The sequence below is a fragment of the Megalopta genalis genome, chromosome 2 (genome assembly GCF_051020955.1).
Source record: "Megalopta genalis isolate 19385.01 chromosome 2, iyMegGena1_principal, whole genome shotgun sequence".
Lineage (NCBI taxonomy): Eukaryota > Metazoa > Arthropoda > Insecta > Hymenoptera > Halictidae > Megalopta > Megalopta genalis.
Genome location: NC_135014.1, coordinates 31,766,578 through 31,792,744, shown reverse-complemented (window position 1 = coordinate 31,792,744; position 26,167 = coordinate 31,766,578). Strand labels below are relative to the sequence as shown.

Genomic DNA, 26,167 nt, shown 5'->3' with positions numbered 1-26,167 from the left:
ATCTGTCCCAATTACCCGGGGGTTCGATTATCGTGCCGGACTCGCCGGAGACTCCTCATCAGCAGGGTCCGGAGATAACACCCGGAACGGACAATGAAACGGTCGGGCAAACCGGACGGTGTTGCCTTTGCGGTGGCGCTGCCCGCAGAGCTTGCAACGGACTTCGGCCGTCTCAAAGGAACCGCACACACACGTACAATCGCAACTTCGGCTCGCCTCCTCTCTTTCTCTCTCCCCTTCATCCACTTCCGTGGAGGGATGATCAAGTTATTCCGCGTTCGGATGCGCGGCGACGGTTCCACTCGGTCCACTTTCCGGCGAGTTCCTCCTGGCCTGTCGTCTTCAGGAAAGTTTCGCAGCTCCGCTGCGTTTGGGGGACGACGGGCGCAGCTGATTCGTCGGCGTGGGTGGCAAGCCGCGGACAGCTTGTCGGATCGGGCCGCGCTGCTTTTACTGGATAATTGAATGTAATCAGCCTGTTGTGACCCCGTTGTTTGGCAAACATGCCGGCCGGGATTAAGTCGGAATCGACGGAACCAATGACCGCTCTATGCCAAGGTAATTGGGGAGCGCGCACTTGGGCGCGAATCGGTGAAGCTAGAAGCTAGCTAGAAATGTAGATGTTTTTTCTGTTCAGGGTAGATAGGCGGTTTCAAACGCCTTCGAACATGCGCTCCGGTTCGAGACAGCTCGATCTGCGGAACCATTGTTAGCGGATTTAGTAGCAGTCCTTTCTTCGAGATTGTCGACTGTAGTGTCATACATCGTCGAACGCCTTCAAACCATGCTTCCATTTGCCATGTCTCAACATAGATAAACGTAGCGAAGCGTTTGTATAAATTACAATTAGAATCGATGTCTCAAAGTTCCCAGGAATCTGTTCGGAGGCTTCGGATCTGGTCAAACATTCCCAGACGTTTTCAAACACATTTTAAAAGTAAATATTTCGGTATGGTAGAACGTGGAGCGTCCTTAGCGGGCTTATTATACTGAGTTGGACGTAATTAAATCAGAATTACGCTTCTTAAACGTAGTCAAACGTGGTCAAACGTGGTCAAACGTGGTCGAACGTGGTCAAACGTTAAACCCCGTTCGCCAGAAGCAGTCTCAATCTACAAAAACCATATATAACCATTTTAACAATAAAAAAAATAATATCGCTAATATAAATATAATATAAATAATATCGCTGATATAAAAATAAATAATATCGCCGAGATAATAATGTGCTAATGTAAGAAATAAAAGAACTCTGCTACCTTTTCGAGCAATTGTGGTCTTAGTTACATGTAAAGACAAAAAAATAAATCAAGGTTTGTTAATTGTTTGCAGAGAGCAGTGTTTTCACTTCCTCCTAGAAAATTACACGTTTGGCACTTACATTGCTCTCTACGTATACACCACAGTTCTCCATCGTGCGCTCACTTTTCCTTCACCGAAACGTTCCTCGGCTCCCATTTCCATGGTTTGCGAAGCATTCGGCGATTCGCGCGCTCGAAAGCTCGGAATTCTCATTATAGCGGAGCGAAAGGGCGGGCAAGAAGAGGGAGAGAGAGGGTGGGGGGTCCTGCGATCAACGCGGAACGATCGCAAAGGACGAAACGCGGGCGCAGTTTTCGCGAGATTGCATCGGCACCGGTGTTAATGGATCGCCGGCGCGACAACAGCGATCGCAGTCGTTAAAGGCGTCGCCGTCGCGCGCGAATCGCCGCGCTACCAACAACCTGGACCGACTGGAAAGCTCCCAGCTGTCAGCCCCGACCAATTAGGCGGGCTCGAGCTCTGTTTTTCCCGCCTTCCAGCCTGTCGCCGAAAGGATTTCCCTGTCGATCCTTCTGTTCGGCTCGACGCGTCGCTAAATTGCACCGGTCTACGAGATTCGGTCGAGATTCTGTCGTGATTCAGTCGAGATTCAGTCGAGATTCAATGGCGATTAAGTCGAAATATTAAATCGATAGCGATCAGAGTTTATGGATTAAACTGCGGATTTTATGCATTTAAGATAAGAATAGGTAGATCTGCTTGAGACGATTAAAAGAAGAAATAATTGTTTATGTGGTGCTTGAATCTTGCATTTAAGCCATTTGATATACAAGTGATGTAAGAACATTTTGCAAGGTTGATTTAGTATTAGTAAATCAGATTTAATTTAATATTTTCTTTTTAATCTTTTTTTGCATTATTTTACTTTAAGGCTTGAAAGTTTATTACTTTATTTATTACTTTATGGCTTACATAAAAGGGTTGTAACAATATCTATGTTATTGCATTTTGCAGAGCTCTTAATTAATCCTTCGTTATCCACAATTTACCTTTCTCGACCTTTTTTGCTTTCAACGACTCGATTAATGATGACAATGTTTGTTCTGCATAGTCAGTCAATGATATACCTTTTCACACAGAAATGGTTACGAAACAGGCTCTAGGATAATACTATTCACTAAATTGTGCTTTATAGTTCGAACGAACGTACGGACTGCGTTTCATTAAAAACTACAGATAAAAGAAATCCATTTTACAACGCGCACAGGAAATAATCGAAGCTCGGGTAAATATAGTTGGTAAAAATGAACGTGTTGAAACTGGCTAGCAAATAGTTGATAAAAATGGCTGGTGAAAATCGTTCGCGAAAATAATTGGCTGAAATGGTTTACAAAAATAATTGGCAAACGTGGTCGGCGAAAATAATTGATAAAAATGGTTTGCAAAAATAATTGGCAGGAATGGTTGCTAGAAACGGTTGGAAAAAGTGGTTGGCAAAACTGGTAGACAAAAATGGTTGGTCGAACATGTTGACAAAAACGATTGGTCGCGAACATGTTGACAAGAATGATTGGTGAAAGTGGCCGTAAGAATAAAGAAGCATGTTTCAGGACACAAATGACTGCGCCTAAAGACCGGAGTCGAGTGAATTTTCATCCTGATCGTACGATGATTAACAACCTTCCTCGAACAGTGATGTTTCATGTTCCTTATGAACGGAACGTTGTGATCCGACCGCCGTTTTCCATCGACCAATGATCAAAGTTTCTGAGCTGCGTAAAGATGCGCAGTCCATCATCGAACCCGCAGCTCTCGAATCAACGATGATCTATTTAAAACTCGCTTCGCGTCGAACAGCTCAAAAGGCCGAAACGATCCGAACATCCGCGCCGAAACGAAACAAATCGTTCCCATTCCGCGTTATTCCGTGTCACGGAGCCGCGGCTCCCATGAATGCAGAAAGGACCGGGGCACAATAAAAAGCGCGTCGATGCCTTCCGAAGGAATTGCAGTTCCGGTTTTATGCAGGTGCCGGGCGGCGCATACGTAACGGGTAAAACAATTTCGATCCCGGAAACCGATGAAAATTATTTGACCGTCGAGTTCCTCCCGGTTATGACTACAGTTTGCGGGGTAGAAACTGCGGTTACATTGCAGCCCCGGTGGCGGTGACGAGCGAGAGAGAGAGAGAGAGAGAGAGAGAATGAGAGAGAAAGAGAAGGAGAGGGAGAGAGAGAGCGAGAGCGAGAATGAGAGAGAAAGAGAAGGAGAGGGAGAGAGAGAGCGAGAGCGAGAATGAGAGAGAAAGAGAAGGAGAGGGAGAGAGAGAGCGAGAGCGAGAGTGAGAGAGAAAGAGAAGGAGAGGGAGAGAGAGAGAGCGAGAGCGAGAGTGAGAGAGGAAGAGAAGGAGAGGGAGAGAGAGAGAGCAAAAGGGAGGGGTTTCATGAATAAATCTGCATGGGAACCTGAAAATTTACGGGGACAGGTCTCGCAACATTGTCGCCGCGGTATGTAAATATTATCCAAACACGCACAGTTGGATTCCGGCAGTCGGTGTAAATTTAGACTTTCACGCCGCATCGAAGGCCTCAGGTTCTATCGATCGCCGGGAATCCGCTTGTTCCCATGCCCTCGCCGCCGTTCTATGGGATACCTGCTCGCGTACAGACCACCACAGAGAAGCCTGGACGACGAGGTATCTAGGAGAGTTCAGTTATAAATAATACGGCAGCCGAGGCACACGCAGTCCCGAAGCCGTCGGCGGCATTCTACGCTCTGAAACTATTTCCAAACTTCGCCGGATACCTCGCAGCAAATTCTCGGGATCTTTGCTCTTCAATGACCATGGGTGTTCGCCGTTGATAATGCCGGTTCAGCGATACGCGAACGATAGACGGACGTCATTTTATTCGGTTCTCGCGGACTTCGAGGGTGCATTTTCAGCGGCGCGCGGCGTCTCCCGCACGCGCTCTCATGAATGAACATCGCCGGTGAAGGTCACCCACGTTCTAGCTGTACGGCTATATTTAAACCGGGTGCCATTTTCCTTCGCGCGGAAATTCGACGCGGATCACGCGAGCCCTAAATGCTTCGCCATTGATCGTCGCGGCTTAAATGATCGCGCGATATTTCGTGGGGATCTTCGATCGTGTCGGATTGATTTTGGAGGCGGTTTTGGAGATTTTTCGTACTTGGGGTGAAAATTAACAGCAGACAGAGAACCGTGGGAACTGTTGGAAGAATTTAGAAGTTGCATCGACAAATTGTTTTCTGATTTGCGATGTCAGAAGGAAGATCTAACGTACTTCTAGATTCAGTGAAACGTTCGATTGCGAAGTTTAGTCCATTAATTACGAAAATGAATAGGTTATTATAGGAAGATAAATTTAAGAACAATTTCTGAAATTACATCGATCCAACGAGGTCGTTAGTTTTTAATTTACTATTTCTAGACACAGTAAAACGCTTGATTGCGAAGTTTGTCCATTAATGGGAAAAATGTTCTAACGTGAAAATCAATTTTTAGTTCGTGAGGGTCTCCTTTATTCGTTCCTCCGAGTTACTTAATTTTACATTTTAAATAGAATATAAAAATAAATATACAAATTAAATAGAATTGTCCCCTTAAAAATTAAAATCCCAAATAATGTACAACTTGACAACTTAATTACTATAATTATTATTCGTGAAGGACGTACGAATGTATAATATAATTAGAATTCAACGCCGACATGTTCAGAAAGCTCTGAATCAATTTTATAAATTGCACGATAATTCCAAGGGGTTGGATTTCGAAGTTCGCTTCGAGAAAATAATTTCAAGCGGAAAAGCAAGACTCATAAAATTCGTTCAGGACATCCAGTAGACGGTAGATTTTTAAGCAGACTTTCGGCTCGCTAAATGTCGGGTAGACGGGACCGAGTGCTCCGGTGATCGATTAATAAGTGCTGATTGGCGGTTAGTCAACCGTGTCACGAGCGCAGGCTACCACATACTGCGCGTTCAGCGATTAAGTAGTATATGCCCGCAAGAGTCAGCCGTGACGTATCACTGTATTTAATTTATATGCCATGAATTATTCAGCCGCATTTTAATATCGATTTTGCTAGACCGCGGTGCTCGGGCATGCCGTAATTTATCTATTCCGTAATTTCGCTATCCCGCAATTTAATTGTTCCATAATCCTAAAAAGCTCAACAATCGTCAACAACTATTCCGTTCTCCAAAGACGAAATTACATCGAGCCGAGGAAGACAATAGAATTCTGGCGTTTCACCGGAGAGACCGAGTCGTTCCGCGGATCGCAACACAATAATTGTAAACGTTAAAATTCGCAGAATTCGCGTCAGCAGTTCGCAGCGCTTCGAAACACTGAAATATCGCTGACTCCGGGGATTCGAAGAATTTAATACGAAGAGCCGCTACTAAGCGATACTTATCCGCCGATTCACCCGGTTATCTTCATCCTCCGGAGCAACTTCTTATTGCTACGAATTTCCATCGCGGATGCAATCAACGGGTGAAAACCCGGCTGCAAGAATTCCCGAAGAATCCAGGCCGCGGCGATGGTGAACAGTATTCAGTTCTCCCGGTGAATTATACCTCGGAGAAAATCGGCTCTGCTCGAGTTATCTGCTGCTCGCACGGCACCGCCGCCTTTAAACGCATCTGTTCCTCATCTCGAGATGGCGCGACCATGGCTCTTCGGGAACGAACGGCGGGATCAGGCTCGATACGCGACCGGGCGGTATCAATTAATTCGCTGTAAAGTCGATCGCTAAATTTGCTGCGTTTTTCAATCTCCCTTGTATTCGCGAGCCCGTATTTTCTCAGAGAAGAGAGAGAGAGAGAGAGAGAGAGAGAGAGAGAGCTTTCTTAACATTCAATAAAGGCGCAGCGCAAAGTTTCGAGCCTGCTGAAAATAAAAATGATGATGGAAAGTTTGATGAAGCTGAGTTTGACGAGGTCAACTTTCCTCATCTCCTTAAAGCTTCCTTTTGTTTTTAATTTTATTTGCTTCTTTCACGAAGAAGTTTCGTCGTTTTTTGGGACTCGGTCTAGCTCGTTGAAGTTAAACTATTCTGTTGAGGCGAAAATCTGCAGACTTTTGTAGCAGAAAATGTCGCTGAGAATAGCGAGATTGATTTAAGAAATAATGCATACGTTTTTTTTTATATCTGAACAATCATAATTCTAATATCGTATTGTAAGAACTAAATGTATTATTAACATATTATACAGAACGTACTCATGTATTTGCTTGTATTAAATGCCGTTCATTTTAACACTAAACTTACCGTGCCAGACGGGACGATCGATTTCACATTTTTCATTTAAAAATTGTTGAAATCGTGACGATTATTTCATTGGAAATGATTCGACAAATTTTCGAATTTAAGTATACATTATAATCGAAATAAGGAGACGTCTGAATCAATTTAATTTTGTCATTTTTAGAAGGCAACAGAAGTTTTTCATTTTTAATGCTCGGTGGGTTTAGCGTTAACAACGATGTACAACTGATCTCACACATTGGAACAGCAATGGTAGAAAATAAAGGAGAAACAGCTCCTCTTTATCGTTCTGAAACTTCAATGAATATTCAGTTATTTGATCCTGGCAGCCAGAAAATGTTCAATACCTCCGTTAATAATCCTTTGCTCGGATTTTCATGGAGTTTATTTTATTCGCGATGGTGAAAGGCGCTCTGCCGATCGACTTTGCGGGCTTTCAGCTCGATTCCTCGCCGGTCCTTTGCATAATTAACTTTCTCGGGGTGTCGTATCCCGGTGACACAGCGTTCAGTCGCGACATCGGCCATCCGAGGCCCTTATTCAGTCGATTCTCGCGCGGCCAGGCGTCGAGTGCTGTGAAAACAAAGGGAGCCGAGGTAAGGAGTCCCGGCATAATGAATCCCCGGCCCTCCAGTCCATTCTGATTCGTGTACTCGGCCCGCTGCCTTGCAATTAGCGCACCTTTCTCTTCGTTCAGTTCCTTAAACCGTTCGCAAACCCTTCCTTCCTTCTTTTTCTTTTTTCTGGTCTCGCCTCGTCGCGTAGGTCGGACCCAGCGACCAAGTTCAAGCAGCGCTGAACCGTCTCGCAATTTGCAACGCTAATTAATCGATAGCTTCGAGGATCGCTCGAGTTAGATCGCCTGCAATTGAATATCCTCGGAAATCCTCGTCCTCCGATAAATCGCGACGAAGCAACGAAATTTACGAAATTACGCCGCCTGCGATCGCTCTGTTCTGCAAATAATTTTTATTTACGCTTTACCGGCCGTTTTCTGATTTAGGAATTTCTTGAATAATTTTTTTAAATTGTTCGAAATGTAATCTCATACGTAATCCATTAAAGTTTACAGAAATAATCGAACTACGATAATTTGGTTTTTATTCTTCATACACAATCAGCCCTTTTCTTTTTCAACAAGTATTAAATCTCCTCGTTAATGATGATTCTTAAGTGTTCGGAAAGGCATTGTTTATGTGATTAATCTTTAAGCCATCTCTCGTTATCCATCCGGTTTACTGAAATTTACATTTTTCTGCCGATTATTGTTTTCATGTAACTTCAATTTAATTACGCGAAAATGATCGAGATTCCCTTGGACAGAGTACAGTCGTTCGATAAATCGGTAAAGCGTTAATTTATTGATCCTACGCGCTATTAAAATTAAGCGCACTGGATTGAGGAATAATTCCCCATGTTTATCGAAGTCGTATGCGCCACGAGAGTGCAGTTGCAAAATCAGTCCATTGTTCTAAAAAGTTTGATAAATCCCTTCCATACAATTTTTTCCTGTTGTTCGACCGGTTAAGTCGAAGTAATTAACAACTTCTGCGAGACGACGTAGGCGGAATTGTTGTCGCGTTTTAAATCGTTTCATCGTTCCATTGTTACCAGGGAATTTCCAAGAGTGGATAATATTTTCGTCGGATAATAGCGAAGTAAGAAACCGGCTGAAACAGTTCGCAGCTCGAACTTCCGCGCGCGAATCGCATAATTAGAAGCACAAGCTAACGGCCGGGTTAATATTCCGATAGAATTTGATCTTCCACACGGAAGTCGGGCCGGCGCGGAAAGACAACCCGGCTCGGCTCTACGTCCACGCTCGTTTGCATTAATTGTTTTCGTTAATTCGGACATCGTTGCTTAAACAGACCGCTCTGACGTCGTTCAAAGGAGGTAACGGGGTCTTTCTTTCAGCCGGGAAAACGATCCTAAACCGGAGCCAGATCCCCGCGAACAAAGGGCGGCTAATGAAAGCCGGAAAAAGATGTGTGCACTTCTCTCTTCGCACGACGAGCAACTTTCCAGTTTAAAGTGTTTCGCGACGGGACAATGGGAATTCGCCGACTTAATTCGCGCGCGTAATTTCCGTGTTCCCTCGCGCGCCTCGTTGGCCAGTTTTCCTGTTTTCCGCGGCTGTTGTCATTGAAACTAGCAGTCCGCGGCGCTTGGGAATCCCTCCGAGCCTCTGAGCGTCGGAGGATGTAATTTGTTTACCTTCGCGAGAGTGTGACGAATTTGCGTACATTTCCAAAAATTTTCGAGACTTCGTTCTCGGCGAATTTTTGTTCTGATTAATTTTACGTTGTTGTTTTCAGTTGCGAACTCGCGCTGAACTTTCGGGTTCTGAAATTTTAAGCTCCGCAATTTTGAAGCTTTCAGAATTTTCAGCAGCTCACATTTTTGATCTCTTCAAAGTTTTCAGCCCTTCAAAGTTTTCTGTTATCCAAATTTCGCAGCTTTCATATTTCTCCAGCTCTCAAATTTTCAAGCTTCCAAATTCTGAACCTCTCGATTTTTCAAGCTTCACGAATGTTAAGCCTTCGGATTTTTAAGCTACCAAATATTCGAGCTTCACAAATTCTAAGCTCTTGTATTTTCAAGCTTCTTAAATTTACCGGTTTCGAAATGTTTCAGCTCTTAAATATTAAGTTTTTTATATTTTCCAGCTTCGAAATGTTTCAGCTTTTAAATATTAAGCTCTCACATTTTTAAGCTATCCAAATTTCGCAGCTTTCATATTTTTTCAGCTCTCAAATTTTCAAGCTTCCACATTCTCAACCTCTCGATTTTTCAAGCTTCACGAATGTTAAGCCTTCGGATTTTTAAGCTACCAAATATTCGAGCCTCACAAATTCTAAGCTCTTGTATTTTCAAGCTTCTTAAATTTACCGGTTTCGAAATGTTTCAGCTTTTAAATATTAAGTTTTTTTTATATTTTCCAGCTTCGAAATGTTTCAGTTTTTAAACATTAAGCTCTCACATTTTTAAGCTATCCAAATTTCGCAGCTTTCATATTTTTTCAGCTCTCAAATTTTCAAGCTTCCACATTCTCAACCTCTCGATTTTTCAAGCTGCACAAATTTTAAGCCTTCGGATTTTTAAGCTACCAAATATTCGAGCTTCACAAATTCTAAGCTCTTGTATTTTCAAGCTTTTTAAATTTACCGGTTTCGAAATGTTTCAGCTTTTAAATATTAAGTTTTTTTTATATTTTCCAGCTTCGAAATGTTTCAGTTTTTAAACATTAAGCTCTCACATTTTTAAGCTATCCAAATTTCGCAAATTTCAAGTTCGTTAGCTTTCAAATTTTTAAGCTTTCAAATCTTCCGATCCCCACAGAAATGTTCAACCTTTCTGTTTCTCGAGCTTCGAAAATTTTAAGCTCTCAAATCTTCAAGTTCCTAATAATATTACTACCATACACGAGTTCTAAGCATCTTGCGTGTTACAATGTTCCCATCGGCACGGCGCGAATGCGTGTGCCTGACAGTATCGTTCTTGCCCGCGTCACGCGCTCGCAATTTATGTAAGCGTCAGTCACGGCGCAACCACAACACTGAAATTCTGTCAGTCAGTATCCACCGATCCACAACCGTTACTCTCATTTCTATATTAGGACTCTTCACACTAGCATGCGTTACAGTCGTGTAAAATTGTTTCAGTCGCCGTGTGATCCACATATGTACATCAATTTTCCCTGAGGGAACGAACAGAAACGGTGCGTGAGGTGCATGGTGTGCGTAAACTCGTTCGTGCGAGGGTTCCATCGAACAAAAACGAAATAAACCACCTGCTACGTCACGGTCCACATAAATTTAGACAGACTTTAAGCAGTCGGCTCACCGATTTCAAAGCGACGAAATTTTATTCGGGCGACGAATCAAGACTGACGAATTTTTATTCGACACTATCGAATAAATATCCAATCGAAAAACTTAATCAAAATTTATGTAGATGAAATATTCGAATAAGATTTCGCTCGAAACAGAATTCAATCGAATAAGAGCTTTATTCGAATAAAAATTCGTTCGACTAAGATTTTATTCGTATAAGAATCTTTCATATTTCGTTTTATAAAGAATTATTCCAATTAATAGATCAAATCGTTTATGAAGAATAAATTATATTAATAATTAATAATATTATATTATAATATTAAATTACATACACATATTATATAATATATATTAATATATTATAATATTATTATTAATTATATATTAATATATATATTAAAATATATATATTATATAATATTATATATTAATAATATTATATTACCAGAACGAATGTTCTGGTAATATTCTGGTAATAGAACAATTATTTAGTTAAAGTGCCAGATGTCATCTTTATCGATTTGTACAATAAACTGTTTTATATATGATTCGCCTTGGATTCAGTTGATTACGAACTACTGATCCGAATAAATAGACAGAATAATTTATGACGAATAAAATACGAATAAAATATCCGACTAAAATATAATCACATTTCCAAAATACAAATCTTCGAACTTCGGAATGTCGATCTGTCCTCGCGGAAACATCATTTCGAGAGGTGTCACCCGCGAATTTTTATCTCGAAATCCAACCGTCCGATCGAGCTGCGACCTTTCTTGTCCTGAACTGTGAAGTATGACGTACAACCGGATATATTCTAATCCGGAGAGTTTCGGTCAAACAGCCAGATCCATTTCATTTTCGTCGGAGAGCAACCCTCGCCCGCTGTGCACGGTACAGTGATCCGATAACGGAAAGAAGGGCGGGGGAGTAAAAACGTGGGATAGGCGGGGTGGGTGGGTGGTTGGGTGGGTTCGACGAAGGGTGTAGTGGGGCACACAACAGACTCATGCTTCGAAACCTGATAGAAAACCCGGGCCAGAGAGAGAGAGAGAGAGAGAAAGGTCCAGGTCAACGAACGATCTCGACGCGGCGCGACGCGACACGTTCGAGAGAGTTTATTTGGGAGCACGCAGGACGACGGTCCTCTGCTGGAGCGATTTACCTCTTTTACCTGGGCTGACTTTGAACGGGGATCGGCGACCTGGACGGTCTCGTCGGGAGGCAGCCGCCAAGAGTTCCTCTCGATGTTGACGCTGGCGTTCATAGCGGTCTCCTCCTCCGCCCCCCGTGTCCTTCGTCGTTCCTAACAGCTTCGTCCTTGCGCTAGTACTTCCCCGAGGTCCCCAGGGTAACCCCCGGGCCACTCCTGGGGCCGAGGTCCAACACCAGCAATCCACAGTTCCTCACCTGCAACAATCCCCGGATTGGCTAATTAATCAACCCCGTCGGGTGCAATTACTCGCGTAGAAAAAGAAATATTATCCCATTGTTCTGCAATCTCTTTCTCGACTCTTTGCTCCATTCGCCTATGCGTTACACGCTTGATATACTATTTATAAATGTGGTCCACGTGATTCTGTACATTTTACGTGTGGATGTATGTTTTATGTTTGATATTCGTGTATTCATAAATACATTCTATATTTTAATCGAAATTTTGCTAAATGTGTTCTACATTTTAAGCAACATATTTCTAAATATATCCTCCGTTTCATAAATGCTTCCGGAAATATGTCCTACATTTGATAAATGTATTCATCTTTTGTCATCTTTCTATCACAAGTATATTCTATCAATATGTACATATATGTGTCCCATAATTATGCTAACATTCGGGAAGGGGTGATTCCTAAGGTAATTTGAAGCAACTTTTTCCTTTACAAAAATTTTCTCCGAGGCATCGTCAACGAGTTATCAACGAAAAATCAGTGACCAATGAGAGGCGAGCTCGCCTAGCGCTAGGCGGCCGAGCCAACCAGCGGTCGAAGCCCAGTTCCGCTCATTGGCTCGGCAGCCTCGCGCCAACTAATCTCGCCTCTCATTGGCCACTGTTTTTCGTTAATAACTCGTAAACGAAGCCTCGTATTGCATTTTCGCTGAGGAAGAAGTTACTTCAAATGACCTTGGGAACCCATCATTTCGCGCTTGTATAATAATTTTGGGACACACTGCATACGCGAGCCTCATCTTCCAAAGTTTACGTACGATTTTCGTTCCATTAATTCACGCTCGTAACAGATTTTATTATTCGTCTGTAATTAAAATTCTCTTTCTTGCAACACGGACGCTTCTCCTTTCAAAAATCATTTTTTCGACCTCGCTTTGTTCACATCGGCTGATTCAGAGGCATCCGGCTCGGATCTCATTGTCAAAGGACAAAAACCAGGTAATCAATGGTGGAATGAATGGCAAGACGGACGGTATTTCGTCGACGATTGAATAAACGAGACAAAAAGGGTCGGAGTTTTGCCAATTAGCGAGCAATCGGCGGAGGAATCAGGAAACTGTTTCCGGAGAGTTAAATGTTCGAAGACTTGGCTGGTGGGAAAGAAAGAGAGAGAGAGAGAGAGAGAGAGAGAGAGAGAGAGAGAGACAGAGAAAAAGTAGAAGTGAGCCAAAGAATAACAGACAACGGTGAAAATTCAATCTGACTTTCCAAACCGGCAAGTTAAACACGGTAATGGGGAATCGGAGTCTGGAAGAAACGTTATTGTTCGGATTCCAGGTGAGCTGGTCGAAACCCCTCCACTATATAGACCGATTAATATTGATTTTTGATTAGAGCTCCATCCGCGGGGAAAAAGGTTAAGGACGGTTCTCGGCGAAATATCATGGCAATTTGCTCGCGACGCTTCGTTTCTTTCACCTTCTCCGGTCTCGATTCATTTCCCTCGATGAACCGCTGATTTTCCCCTGAATCGTCCGCGTTCATTACAAACAGCCCGCAGATGCTCATGCATTTACGGCGACATGCCAAATTTTGCCAAGTTTTGCCAAATCGTGAATCGGATAAATCCTACAGAATCGTTTAAATAGCAAAATAAATTTCCTCGTTATCCTAGCACGTACAAAATAATCGACGAAAGCGGAAATTTGCGCGGAGATCCTCGACCTAATTACAAAATGTGCTCGAGTCTTCGATGTAACGAATAATGGATCTTCGGAAAAATTAGTCGAACGAGCCGCGGATTTGTTAGAAAAATGCCGGACCACTGGGAAAATTGGTGCAACGAATGAAAAGCTTGCAGCGAGTTTAGACAATATTTTATCTGCATTGCAAGTGCAACCCGCCACTTTCGGATTGCGAGACATTTCTGGGACACCCTGTATACAGTAATGTCTCTCTAATTGACGCTCGGATTGTCCACAAAAATGGACAATTTGGACAGAGGAGATACGATTATTCGATCCTTGCGGTCCGTTTTTACAGTTACGAATTGTCAACAATTATAAAAACGAGCCGCAACGCACGAATAATCGTATCTCCTCTTTCCAAATTGTCCATTCTTGTGCACAATCTGAGCGCCAGTTAGGGAGACGTTACTGTGCGAAGCATAAATATATCTACGCGCGTTGTCAAACCGCCAAGTTAAAGTGATCGAAAGATAAAAAAAGTTCGATCACGCAATTATGATCGACGACCGCGACCGGCACCGTTCGCGACGGCAGACTTTCCGAAGTTATTTCCGCGTGGGAACGATACAAATTCGCCGGGCTCCGCAAGTTGGCGGATCAACGGATCCTCTGTATAATTCGTCGGCGAAACAAACGATCGGCTGCCGTGGGCTGCGTTACGAAAATATTTGTCGTTCCGTTAATGCCCGGACGCGATTACCAGGCCTCGCCGCGGCGAAGATGAATAGAACGCGTGAATCATCCCCGCGATGCAGGGACAAAGGATAATTACGAATTCCTCGGGGAATTAAACCTGAATAAGGGATTACACCCGCTCAGGTTGTCAGTCTTCTCCTATGAATAATTTAATTAAAGTCGAAATTTGCCGGCGGGAGGCCGCCCGCCACGCCACGCCACCACCGCCATTAGTTTATTTTCGATTTAAATTTCAAATCGCGGCCACAGAGGCCCGCGCCGCGCGGACATGCAAATCCAAAATGCATATGAAGCAGTGCATCGTCCGTCAGGGACCGAGCTAAGGGGACGAATTACGGGACAATTAACAGGCCGTATCGATTTACATTCCAATTTCTTCTGTGCCCGGCCGTCGACGTTTCCGAAAACGCTGACCGTTAACCGTCGCCGCGAAACGTATCCGCTTCGTCGACCAACAAAATTGTTCCCGCAGGTATTGCACCAAAATATGCCAGCTTACCGGCCAATCTTTTAGATAGTCATTTTTGTAAAAATATTTTAGGTAATTTTAATTCTCTTCTTACGATTTTAATTAGAATAATTGAAAATATTTTAGGTAATTTTCTTTTGTTTTTTATTATTTTAGTTTACACTTGTGTTGCAGGCTTATCCATTTTCGTGCAAATGCACGTATTCCTCCATGTTTCAGTGAATTGTGCATTTTCTGCATTTGTGAAGACAATGACTGCGTGCAATTGAAAGCAGTAGAAACGTCAGGATTCGTTAAAACATATTTATGCACGTCTTTCTAACGAATTAAAATCGTGAAGGGAATATCGCTCTTAATCCTAGAAAGATAACCATATGACAACGTACGTAAAAGATAACCATACGCTTCAGAGGCGCATGCTTTTCTAAGGCGTCAATTTTATACTAACAATGGATATTTATTTAAGTTAATCTAGTCATTTTAAAGGTTTGGCATTATTGTAAAAATAAAATGTATTTATATTATATTTTTTTATATTTTAAGTAATTTTAAACTTAAATCACTAGACCTCTATGAAAAATTAACAAAAATCAACAGTCTTCGCAGGCGCCTCTGCGACGTAGGTTATCTTTCTCGGGTTAAAATAAAGGTATAACAATTGCATGTTAACCCTTTGCAGTCGAAGCTATTTGAATCGCAAACCTAAAATAATTTTTCTGACTCACAGTATTTCCATTTTATATAACAAAGTGCATTTTATGCGTATGAAATCGAGTCTTCCGATGACTCGTACAACAGTTACACTTTTAACAATGTTTTAAATGTAAACTTCGTTAATATAAAAATTATCTTGGAACGTGATACAATAATTTAAGTGTTGCCTCAGAGTCAGCACTCGAGTGCAAAGAGTTAATCCACAATTTAGTCGTAAAACAATGATTCTCGAAACAAAGGTCCTTGAAAAATTGCTTCTCAATCTAATTCTATGAAAATAACTTCGGTTAAATTCCATCTCATTCCATCGCACGCTACAACAAAAAAAGATTTAATAAAACCATTGCGATCTTTCCGCTGAACTTTTTCATCAACAGAATATTCTCGCATCACGGATGAAGACATTACAGCCGCAATACCTCGTGCGCTGGAAGAGAAGAAGCTCTAATGCAGGTTATTCTATGAACTCGTATAATATATTAATTAATCGCGTCGCGATACGGCTCGCCGGTAATAGTGCACGATGTTGCAGCTCGGTGCAAGCGCAGCAGAAACATGGATCGCGATAACGAACTACTGATCCGGTCGGCGCGGAATTTATGGGACGTAAAAGGAATGCAAAGAGCGCGCAACAAGGCCGGCAGCGTTGCCTTTCCGCGGCTGCCGGATTTCTCCACCCCCGCAGCCGCCGGTGCATTTAAATTCTCCGCGATTGCGTTTACAAAACTGCGACGCGGAAGAGCGATTTAACTGCAGCTGCGAGCTGCGGAGCTATCGGACGGAAGTATCGCGCTCGCCGCCGCCGCCGCCGCTGCGAATTTCCCGTTGGTCTTCTCGCATTTCGCTCCTCGTTCATGCTACACGCAGAATAAGTCATGAATTGGTTCGTGAAAAGTTCCTTTAATTATCCGTTCATGAAACCGACCAGTCTTTTTCCTTTTTATCGTTTTTTCTTTTTTTTCTTTTTTTTTGAAATCTCTCCGCGCTTTTATTTCATTTGCAATTAAGCAGAAACAATGGCACAGATGTCGGTGATTTTTGCGAATTGCGTCTGCTCGCTGACCCGTGACGGTGTAATGTGATTATTGGTTTGCGAATTAGAAGCATTTACAGCAGAAATGGATGAACGAAACGCAGAGCAATGAAGATGCAAGCACAGTGTAATAATACTAGCATAGCAATAGTAATAGCACTAGTTTTGATTTATCATCGTTAAAAGAAGGAATAATTTTTCATCTTATTTCTGTCTTATATAATCGACGAGATACATTTTTATTTCGCGTGATTCGATTATGGTAAATATATCTATGGTAGAGTTACATCAAATTCTTCGTAAGTACCATAAATTGTACGATGTGTTAATAGCAGTATTTAATCATTTTTCTATCGGTTCCAATACCTCTATATCAATCTTCGAAGTTTCGAGTACGATCTTAACCTCTTACTATGATAAAACTTCGACCATAGAATCCTTTTATCATTTCCGAAGTGTGTAACTCAATTTTCGCAAAGTTGAACGCGAACCTTATCGTCTTTAGAACGTAAGACATCCGCGTTACGTTAACCATCGACGAATTGGATGTGATTTTATCTTTCATAGGCTATGAAAAAGCCTATCATTTTATCATTTCAAACTGCCGAAGCTTCGTTATCTAAACTAATCAAAGAAACACTCGTGTTTTTTGTTAGCATTTCATGTAAATTCAGAGGCACGAGGCAAGGGTCACTTTAAAGTGCTGTAACTTCGTGAAAAAAAATCGCAGCCCTGTGACTTTTTTTTCAGATTAAAGGGGAAGAGTCAGACTTTATTCAGCTGTAAACGGCATCTCCGAAAAAAATTTTACGAAGTCCGTGCATTTCGTTGAACTTGACAGTTTTCAATATGACAAATCTATGTTTATTGTTTTCAGATTTAAATGGTTTCAGTAATAAGGATGCATCAAACATAAAATCCACGAACGTCGTCTTAAAGTAGAGATTTCGAGGTTTAATTTAAAAACAATATCGTCATCCTGCGATGATTTTTCGCGGAGTTATCGTCTGTCGAAGTTGGCCAATTTATGAACGATCTTTCCCACGCTCGATTAAATTTTCGCGAGAAAGGTCCGTCGTTCGAGTGTTAATTGAACCAACGAGTACAATTCGGATAATGATGGTCCGGCAAGTGATCATCTAGGCTGCAGAAAAGTCTACGAAATCTTTGCCTTCCGGAGACAGCGCAGAATATTCTGCAGTCGCACAAAAATGTCCGCAGCTGCAGAAAAATTCGCAGTACCGCGAAAGTCCGTCGCTCGGGGTGGCTAGAGGCGCGCCGAACAAGTCCCGTTCCGATGACAATGGGTGCAGCACTGCGCTTTACGTAATCTCGGCGTTTTGTATTCATTGTTTATCGCGGTGGCCGTAAACGAAGGGCGTCTTTTATGCAACGGTTCTCGGGGGCCACCCAGTCCGAGGTTTCGCCCCGTGGTTGTTCGCGGCGGCGGATCGCTGCGACGGAAAATTGCATGAAAATACAGTTCACGTACGACCGCATGCGTCATTTCAGCTTCCCGTTCGGCTCGACGTGACGGAGCGCCGTAAAAACCACGGGATATCTCTCGCGATTTCAATAGGGAGCCCGTTCCGCGCGGCCGGCGACGGGATTACTGTTTGAATCCGAAGCTGGCCGTCGCTCGCCGTGTCCGAGCGTTTGCAGGAATTCGACGGCGCGTTGGTTTCACTTCCCGATCGATTCGTGCCGATCTGCCAGCCATTACTCCCGTTTTCTTGATCCGACGAACATGAGAACGTGTGCTTGCCAATAAAAGTCGAAGCTCGTAATTCTGAACGACGCCCTTCCGCGATTTCTTTCACAGATACGTTGATTAACACTTTTCATTAGAGTTAATAGTATCTCTGATATTAATAGTATTATTAAAATAGTAATTATCATATGTAATTATATAATAATTAAGAGTATTATTGACAGTATTATTAATAGTATTATTAATAGTATTATTAAAATTAACCCTTTGCAGTCGAAGCTATTTTAATTCGAAATCCAAAAGATGTTCTCTGATTTTCAGTATTTCCATTTTATATGATACAGTACAATAATATGGCAAGTACAATAATTGCAATTTTAACAGTTTTTTAAATACAACAAATCTGCCACTGTTACAATTATTCAATGAAAAATGGTGTAACAATTTTTAGTGGCCCCTCAGACTCGCCGCTCGAGTGCAAAGGGTCGATAGTAATTCTATATATAATAGAAAATTAATAATATCGTGTTCTTGAATTTTATATCGATTTTCAATCGAGTAATTCTCATACTCAGTGCGTCATCTTCAAAATGTACAAGTTTGGTTATTCATGATTTTCATTCATTTATTGTAGATTTTTCTAAAGTCGCATCTTTTACAATGATTTTATAAGAATTGTATAATTTCTTGTCGAGTGAAACGATTCTATAATTTTTCACAAAGTGAAGCAATTTTATAATTTCTCATAAAGAGAGTGAAACAATTTGATTATTTCTCATATTATATTCATAATTTAAATCATACGAATAACATTCGCGTAATACAAATATAATAAAAATATAAAATCATTCAAACGACTCTTTTATAACGATACTCTTTCATCTCAGACATCATTGAAACGATCATCGCGCGGCCAGAAAAATGTCTTGCTCTTTCAAAAGCATCCCAGAGCGATTAATAATTTCCGTTCAACTTCTCGAAACGCTTCGATAAAATTCGTCATCGACTCGAACTTTCGTGATAACATCTCGGCACTTTGTACATTCTGGCGACGTATGATTCGCCGCAGAAATTGACTCTCGGGCTCCACGAAGTGCACGAAGCGTTCGATTCGTCTCGGAATCTGTCCGCCGTCGGAAACGGATCGCTCAATCATTCTGATGCGAGCGGAGAGACGCGATATCGCGGAGAAGTCGGATAATGAGGCAGTCGGGCAGCTGGCCGACTGCTATTGCCCGAAGGAATCATTTAATTACGCCGCTGGCTTCTTTCCGTTCGTCAGCGGCGCTGCGAAAGCGGTCGAAATTGGCACGGGACACTTTGAAGTTTCCACCGCGCGACCCCCACTCGCCGGCCACCATCCCCGGCGATGGATTAACCTTAATTAAAGTTCCGCCTTTTTCTCTCTGCCGACTTCGATATAAGTGGTGTCGCGGTGTTTGCGCGCTGCCAATTGCAAATTCAATGGCCGCGCAATGAATCGCGATGAGTTCTGACCTGACTTTCCCAACGGAGGCTGGGTAATTTCGGCTCCAGGAGTTCCTGAATCCTTTTCAGCGACGTCGAGGGTAATAATAGAGTGTTCTTTTTTTAACTTTCGTTCCTATTTTATATCGCGTATTTCTGATCGAATAGAGGCAAGGTAATAATTGTTGTTTATCCCGCTTCGGCACGTATTTTTGATCGTACACTTCTCATTGAATAGATGTACATTTATCGATGAAAATTAAAGAACGCGTTTCACAGATGCATATCCTTCTTGATGCAGTAAAACTTCGCGTGAAAATTTCTCTTGTGTCAACGAAAATACTAATTTTATATTCTTATAATCTCTTTAACTTTTAATTTTTATTTCATTTTCGTATTTTTCATTTTCTTAGTTTATTTTTTATTTTTTAAATTTATTTTCTCAGTTCATTTCCTATTTTTCAAATTTATTCTCTATTTTCTTTTAAATCATTTTCTTATCTTCTTAATTACTCTTTTCTTTTTCTTTTCTCTTTTATTTGTCGCGCGCACCGAATGAAACGATATTGTAATATAAACAATGCGTTACATGCTTCGCTGTAATATCTATTGTTCTTTTGAAATGTCAACTTTTATGCAAACGTTAGCGATACGTAAAGTTACATAATTTTTCTCGGTTAAGCGTATATCTCGAAACAAGCGTCACAATGTAATTGGCTTGATGGGAACGGTTAATTGGTGGTTGCGCGAATAGTCCTTTCAGCGTGACATAGTTCATATGAATGGATGAAAATTACGCTTGACTGTAATGCATTTTTATTACACACGTGGGACGGTCTTCGTGTTTCTTTTTAATTAGATTCTCCTTTTAATTGGATGAGAAGCAATGATAAACTTAACACGATGAAACGAGCCCTCGTTCCGCAACGGCCTAGCCGTAATGCTAACGTCTTTATAGCGCATAAACCGCGGCAGAAACGACAACGATTAAATTACCTGGTTGTAACCACTCCTAATGCTTCTGACAATCCTCTTACGTTTCTCTGTGTGCACCTTCGTTATTATTCCGAAATATTTCAGACCATTTAATTTAATGCCGTTAGCTAGTTACGAGACCAACTTCCAATATTTATATAAAACCACTCCAATGCTCTTAATTTGTTCGAATCCATTAAGAAGTCAGCCCGACATCCTCGCTTGCTAAAACAATTAACTGCCAAGACGAGACTTCCAATAATCTCTCGAACATGCGCCGAATTTAAAATAATAAAATCAGAAATAAATGCACGCTTTTAGTAAGAATTACTTATTGTTATTCAGATGGTTTTCAGTAGGATAAAATAATTTTCCGTCGCAAATCGAACTCGATAAAAAATCGAGCTCGAGCAGCAGATCAAAGAAAATAGTGGCCGTTGCCGTCATTAGCCTTGTTCGTCATGAAGAATCCTCTCTCGAACATGCGCCAAATTTAAAATAATAAAATCGGAAATAAATGCACGCTTTCAGTAAGAATTACTTATTGTTATTAAGATGGTTTTCAGTTGGATAAAATAATTTTTATCGAACTCGATAAAAAATCGAGCTCGAACAGCAGATCAAAGAAAATAGTGGCCGATGCCGTCATTAGCCCTGTTTTCCACGAAGAATCCTCTCTCGAACATGCGCCAAATTTAAAATAATAAAATCGGAAATAAATGCACGCTTTTAGTAAGAATCACTTATTGTTATTCAGATAGTTTTCAGTTGGATAAAATAATTTTCCGTCGCAAATCGAATTCGATAAAAAATCGTGCTCGAGCACCAGATCAAAGAAAACAGTGTCCGGTGCCGTCATTAGCCCCGTTCGCCACGAAGAATCCTCTCCAGTACCGAAATTCTTTGACAAAAAGGGGGGTGTCGGGTGCGATGGGGTGGGTCGGTCGCGTCGGTTTGAAAGAGGGCACGGTCACAAAGGGTTTCGCACGCAGCCGAGCAGCGTGGGCTTTCGAGCCCCATCGATCCGCGGGTTCCGATTTCGGTTTTGTCGTTCGGACAGGGCCTGAGAACTGCGGACGATTAATCCGGTTAGCCTCGGCCACCGTCGACTGTGACTGATGAATGAAATCCGGGGTGGAACGACCTTATTTTGCGTCATCCCTCGCCCCCCCCCGCCCCACCTTCCCGCTGCACCCCGCCGGCAGCCTAGTTCAGTGCAACCCCTCCATCGGGCGACTTCGAGTCCACACAGTCTGCAGCGCTGCTGACGTAACGCAACCCCTGCTGACGTCACCGGCCGGGAGGGTAGCGTGGCAACCCTTCCGCGAGGACAACGTCCTCCTTGCACCCTCTATTCAACCCTCCCGTCCTCGGTTCACGAGGCCTCCGCGTCCTCGGTCGTTGTTATTAACGCGCCGACTGTCGAGAAGCCTCTCTGCCCGTAAAAATTCATTAAACTCGGAGTTAGTTATTAATCGAAGGGTAAGTTCCGGATTCCGGTGATCGCCCTTTCATACCTTTTATACTTAAGAAGATTCAAGATGGTGTCCCAGCGAGATATTCATTCTTACGGCTGACGACAGTTCACCGGTGAATAACGACCGGAGAAAAGTAGCTATTTTTCTGCGTTCGTCGTCCGACCAGCTGTGGTATATTCTACTTAGATTTAAAGAAACGCGTTCCCTGCGAGTTCTACTTCTGGAAAATGATTCGCTTGACCGATTATAGTTTGTTCCAGTACAATCGAAAAAGAGTAACCTTTCAACGTGGCTATAGAATGTTACCAATGCTGAAATAAAGGAAGTAGATTTGTCTGCGAGAATGTCTGACGGGCGACGGCACAATCTACTTTGCGCGCTCGTCCAATAAGTTTATTCGAGTACAATCCGAAGGAGCAACTTTTTAGCGCGCTCTTGGTTAGCAGCGGGTTAACAATACGAAGGTAGAGGAACGAAATTCATCTGCGAGCACGTCCGACGAGTGACGGCGCAATCTACTTAGCGCCCAGCAAACTGCCATGCGGCATTGCTCGAAGTTAAAAAATGACGCGGCGGAACGAAAATTTCTGGGACACCGACCACCGGAGTGATTATATTCCAGCACCCCGGAGTCTCATTTTTGCGGTGGGCGGGGAGGGCCGTGCGCGAAATCTCGCGCGGACTTGGCTAGAGGTTTTTTGTCGCGTCGGGCTGCTCCGCCGCTAAACGTGGCCAGCAAAAACATTTACATGGTCCAAGGCAAAAACGAAAGCTTCTTACGGTAATCGAATTCTCACGCGGCTCGGCGCCGCGAATAGATCCCCGAGATCCCGGGCAAACTTTTTTCCCCGGCGCGCCCCGGCTATTTTCTCTCGCTGGCCAACGATTCGGCGCCAATTTGGCTCGTTAAACTTTTCTTGCGGCGTGTCTCGCGCGATTTTTCTTCGCCGTTTCACCCGCCGCTGGCGAAGACCAAGCGTTTTTCCGTCTCGACCGTCCCCGGCGACGGACGAGAGACCGACCGTAAAAAGCCCGGTTTCTTGCCGTGGAATCCGTGGCTTTTATCGCCGATTAATCGATTCGAGTGGAATTGACCGTGTTTTGGTCGGGCGAGCCGTGCTGTTTACGGATAAACATCTTCGAGTTAATTTCTTTCGGAAGTACGAAGAGGATATATGCGATTGTACGGTGGAAGTAGAATCGGATATGTCGTGGCCAGACATTTGTTACATTAACTGTATCGCTTTGTCGTGACCATTGATGAAAATTATATTAACCGTCTGGTTGTTGTTGAAATGCGAAGAGGCTGTAAGTGGAATGAGATGTGCTATGGTCAGATATTTATATTTTATTATTTATATTATATTATTATGCAGGGTGTCCCATAAATGTCTCGCAATCCGAAAGTAGGGGATTCCTGAGGTCATTTGAAGCAACTTTTTCCTTAGCGAAAATGCAATCCGCGGCTTTGTTTACGAGTTATTAACGAAAAACAGTGACCAATCAGAGGCGAGATCATTTGGAGCGAGACGGCAGAGCCAATGAGCGGAACTGGGCTCCGTGCACTCGTTGACTGGGCCGCCGCGCGCCAGCCGAGCTCGCCTCTTATTGGTCAATGTTTTTCGTTAATAACTCGTAAACGAAGCCTCGGAGAAAATTTTCGCAAAGAAAAAAGTTGCTTCAAATGACCTCAGGAACCTCTCATTTCCGGATTACGAGATATTTTCGGGACACCCTGTGTATATTATATTATATTATTGTATATTTTATTGCCCGAGTTTGCTTGCTAGTAGAATAAGACGTGCAAAGATCAGACACATGCTTCATGACAAAAACCAATTTGATCATTTAACGTTCCTTTTATATATAATAAGATAAATATTTTCTGAACGAGTCTGGCAATAGTCAGACGTGGCTCATTTATCTCAACAACATCACGGATTGCCACCTTCGTTCCTGCAACTGCAGTTCTTTTTATGATCTCGATAAATTAAGATTTCCTTCATTTCAAAGTCTGGACTGTTGCGTCCACGAATTAATTTCACTTTAATAGCTTCGCAGAGTTATGCAGAACGATACGCAAATACCATGACCGCGTTCCCTCGAGCACCAATATCGTTCGACGACGATTCGCGATTTCGACGCGCATGATTTATGGCCGACGCAAAGAATATCGCGTGCATGCTTGCCAGAGTTCGCTGTATATTTCACGGTAATTCCGTTTCTGGCACGTTTCGGCCGATATATTTGCCCCCGTGCACCCTCGAATACGTATTACTGCGATTCCGTGACTTCCGACCCCCCCGACGCGGGCTCGCGGCCTCAACCCTTTCGCATGCATGTATGCGGGCGCACGAATTTGCAACAACTGTAGCAATAAACTTTGAATTCATCCGCTCCGCGCTACCTCATATTTCGGTCTCGTTCCTCTCGAAGGGGAGTTTCGGCTCGGCGCACCCATGAGATATTTCACTGTTTTACCGCTACTTTCGGACAGGTTCGCAGATTTTCTCGAGATTTGCTTTTTATGGCTTTACAAAGCGAGCTGCTTTTAATTCGGACCTGTCATCTCGAAAATGTAAACGATCCGCGAGAGTTATCTGTTTTCAAATACGATAAATTATGTTGAATTTTGTTCTGATTATTGTTTCATACGACAACGTAATTATTTAACATTCATTCTCGTCTTGAATTATTTTCCTATATTTTTCTTTGATATCTGTTTATAGTAGCTGCAGTTCGTGCAATTGGACTAGTAATAATTATTTCGTTTATACATGGCGTCTGGAAATTAATGAAACAAGAAGCTGTATGACAGATTCAGCTATTTATGTATACAGGGTGTCTCAAGACTGACGAAATTACATAAAAATTGACGAGTTGACGCAGGCTGGTATAGTTCGACACAGAGAAGGACTCGGTAAAAAGTTACGATTCAATTGTTCCACATATTTTCCGTCGAAGCTGCATCGAAATTGGGGCGCAGTATTTCGGGGACACCCCCTGTGCATCGCCGAAGATCGCTCGATCGCCGATCGTGTAATAATTATTTCGTTTATAAAGGGTGTCTGGAAATTAATGAAACAAGAAGCTGTATGACAGATTCAGGTATTCATTTATACAAGGTGTCTCAAGAATGATGAAACGACATAAAAATCGACGAGTTGACGCAAGACGGTATAATTGGAGACAGAGAAGGACTCGGTAAAAAGTTACGATTCAATTGTTCCACATATTTTCCGTCGAAGCTGCATCGAAATTGGGGCGCAGCATTTCGGGGACACCCCGTGTGCATCGCCGAAGATCGCTCGATCGCCGATCGCGTCCGCCGCATACGTTATATGCGGTATCGAGTGGCTGTATGTAGAACCGGACGCGGAGTTAGCGTTGCGGATATTAAGGCGGCTGCTCGCGCGACTTGTCCCGCGTACGTATACAGTCGCGTCGTGAAACCTGGCGTAATGTCCCTCATAAAACTCGATAAAGCGGTATGAATCGCGCGGGACATTCGGAGACTTTGAAACAGGGTCAGATAGGACAACCGTTCCGTATAAACTCTTTTTATTATTTACGTGTGCTGAATCCGCCGCCGAAGTTGCCCCCCTCCCCACCCCCCGTATATCCATGCACCACTCCATGAACACGCTTATCTCTTTAACGGTCCTGCGAATGCCGGACAATACGCGCGGCAAATGAAATTTCCACGGCGAGAGCAGCAGCGGCGCGGCGAATGCCGAAACAGCCGAGCGGCGTACGAGCTTCCGTATCCACGCGGATCGGTCAATTCGGCGACCTTCGAGTTCTCTCGCATCCGGAATATCCTAATTAAAACCGACCCACCACCGATCAGCCATTTCGCCTCTAACGCCTCCATCGGCGAAGCCGTCGCAAACTTACCCCCCCATGAACTTGCGAAAACTTCGCTGAATCCGGCAAATCGGAATTTCATTGGCCCGATTGCCCGTAGATTCTGACCGGGACCATAAATACCTGTCCAAGGTTACCGCGATTGAACCCTATCCCGGCCCGGAAAGCCTCGTCCTCCCTAATCAATGCCCCGGCTAAGAATCCCGCGAGCCTGCAGTGA

General features: G+C 43.0%; 1 protein-coding gene across 3 annotated transcripts in view; it reads right to left on the bottom strand.

Annotated features, from left to right (window-relative positions):
- Nucleotides 1-26,167, bottom strand: part of LOC117225580 (inactive dipeptidyl peptidase 10) — a 185,909-nt gene that overhangs the window by 45,915 nt on the left and 113,827 nt on the right. For 2 of the 3 annotated variants that reach the window (XM_033479265.2, XM_033479266.2), the window contains exon 2: nucleotides 11,565-11,809. In XM_033479265.2, the coding sequence (XP_033335156.2) occupies nucleotides 11,565-11,666 (102 nt within the window). In that variant the 5' untranslated portion in view covers nucleotides 11,667-11,809. The remainder of the gene's footprint in view (nucleotides 1-11,564; nucleotides 11,810-26,167) is intronic. The other variant, XM_033479267.2, reaches the window with a different exon arrangement.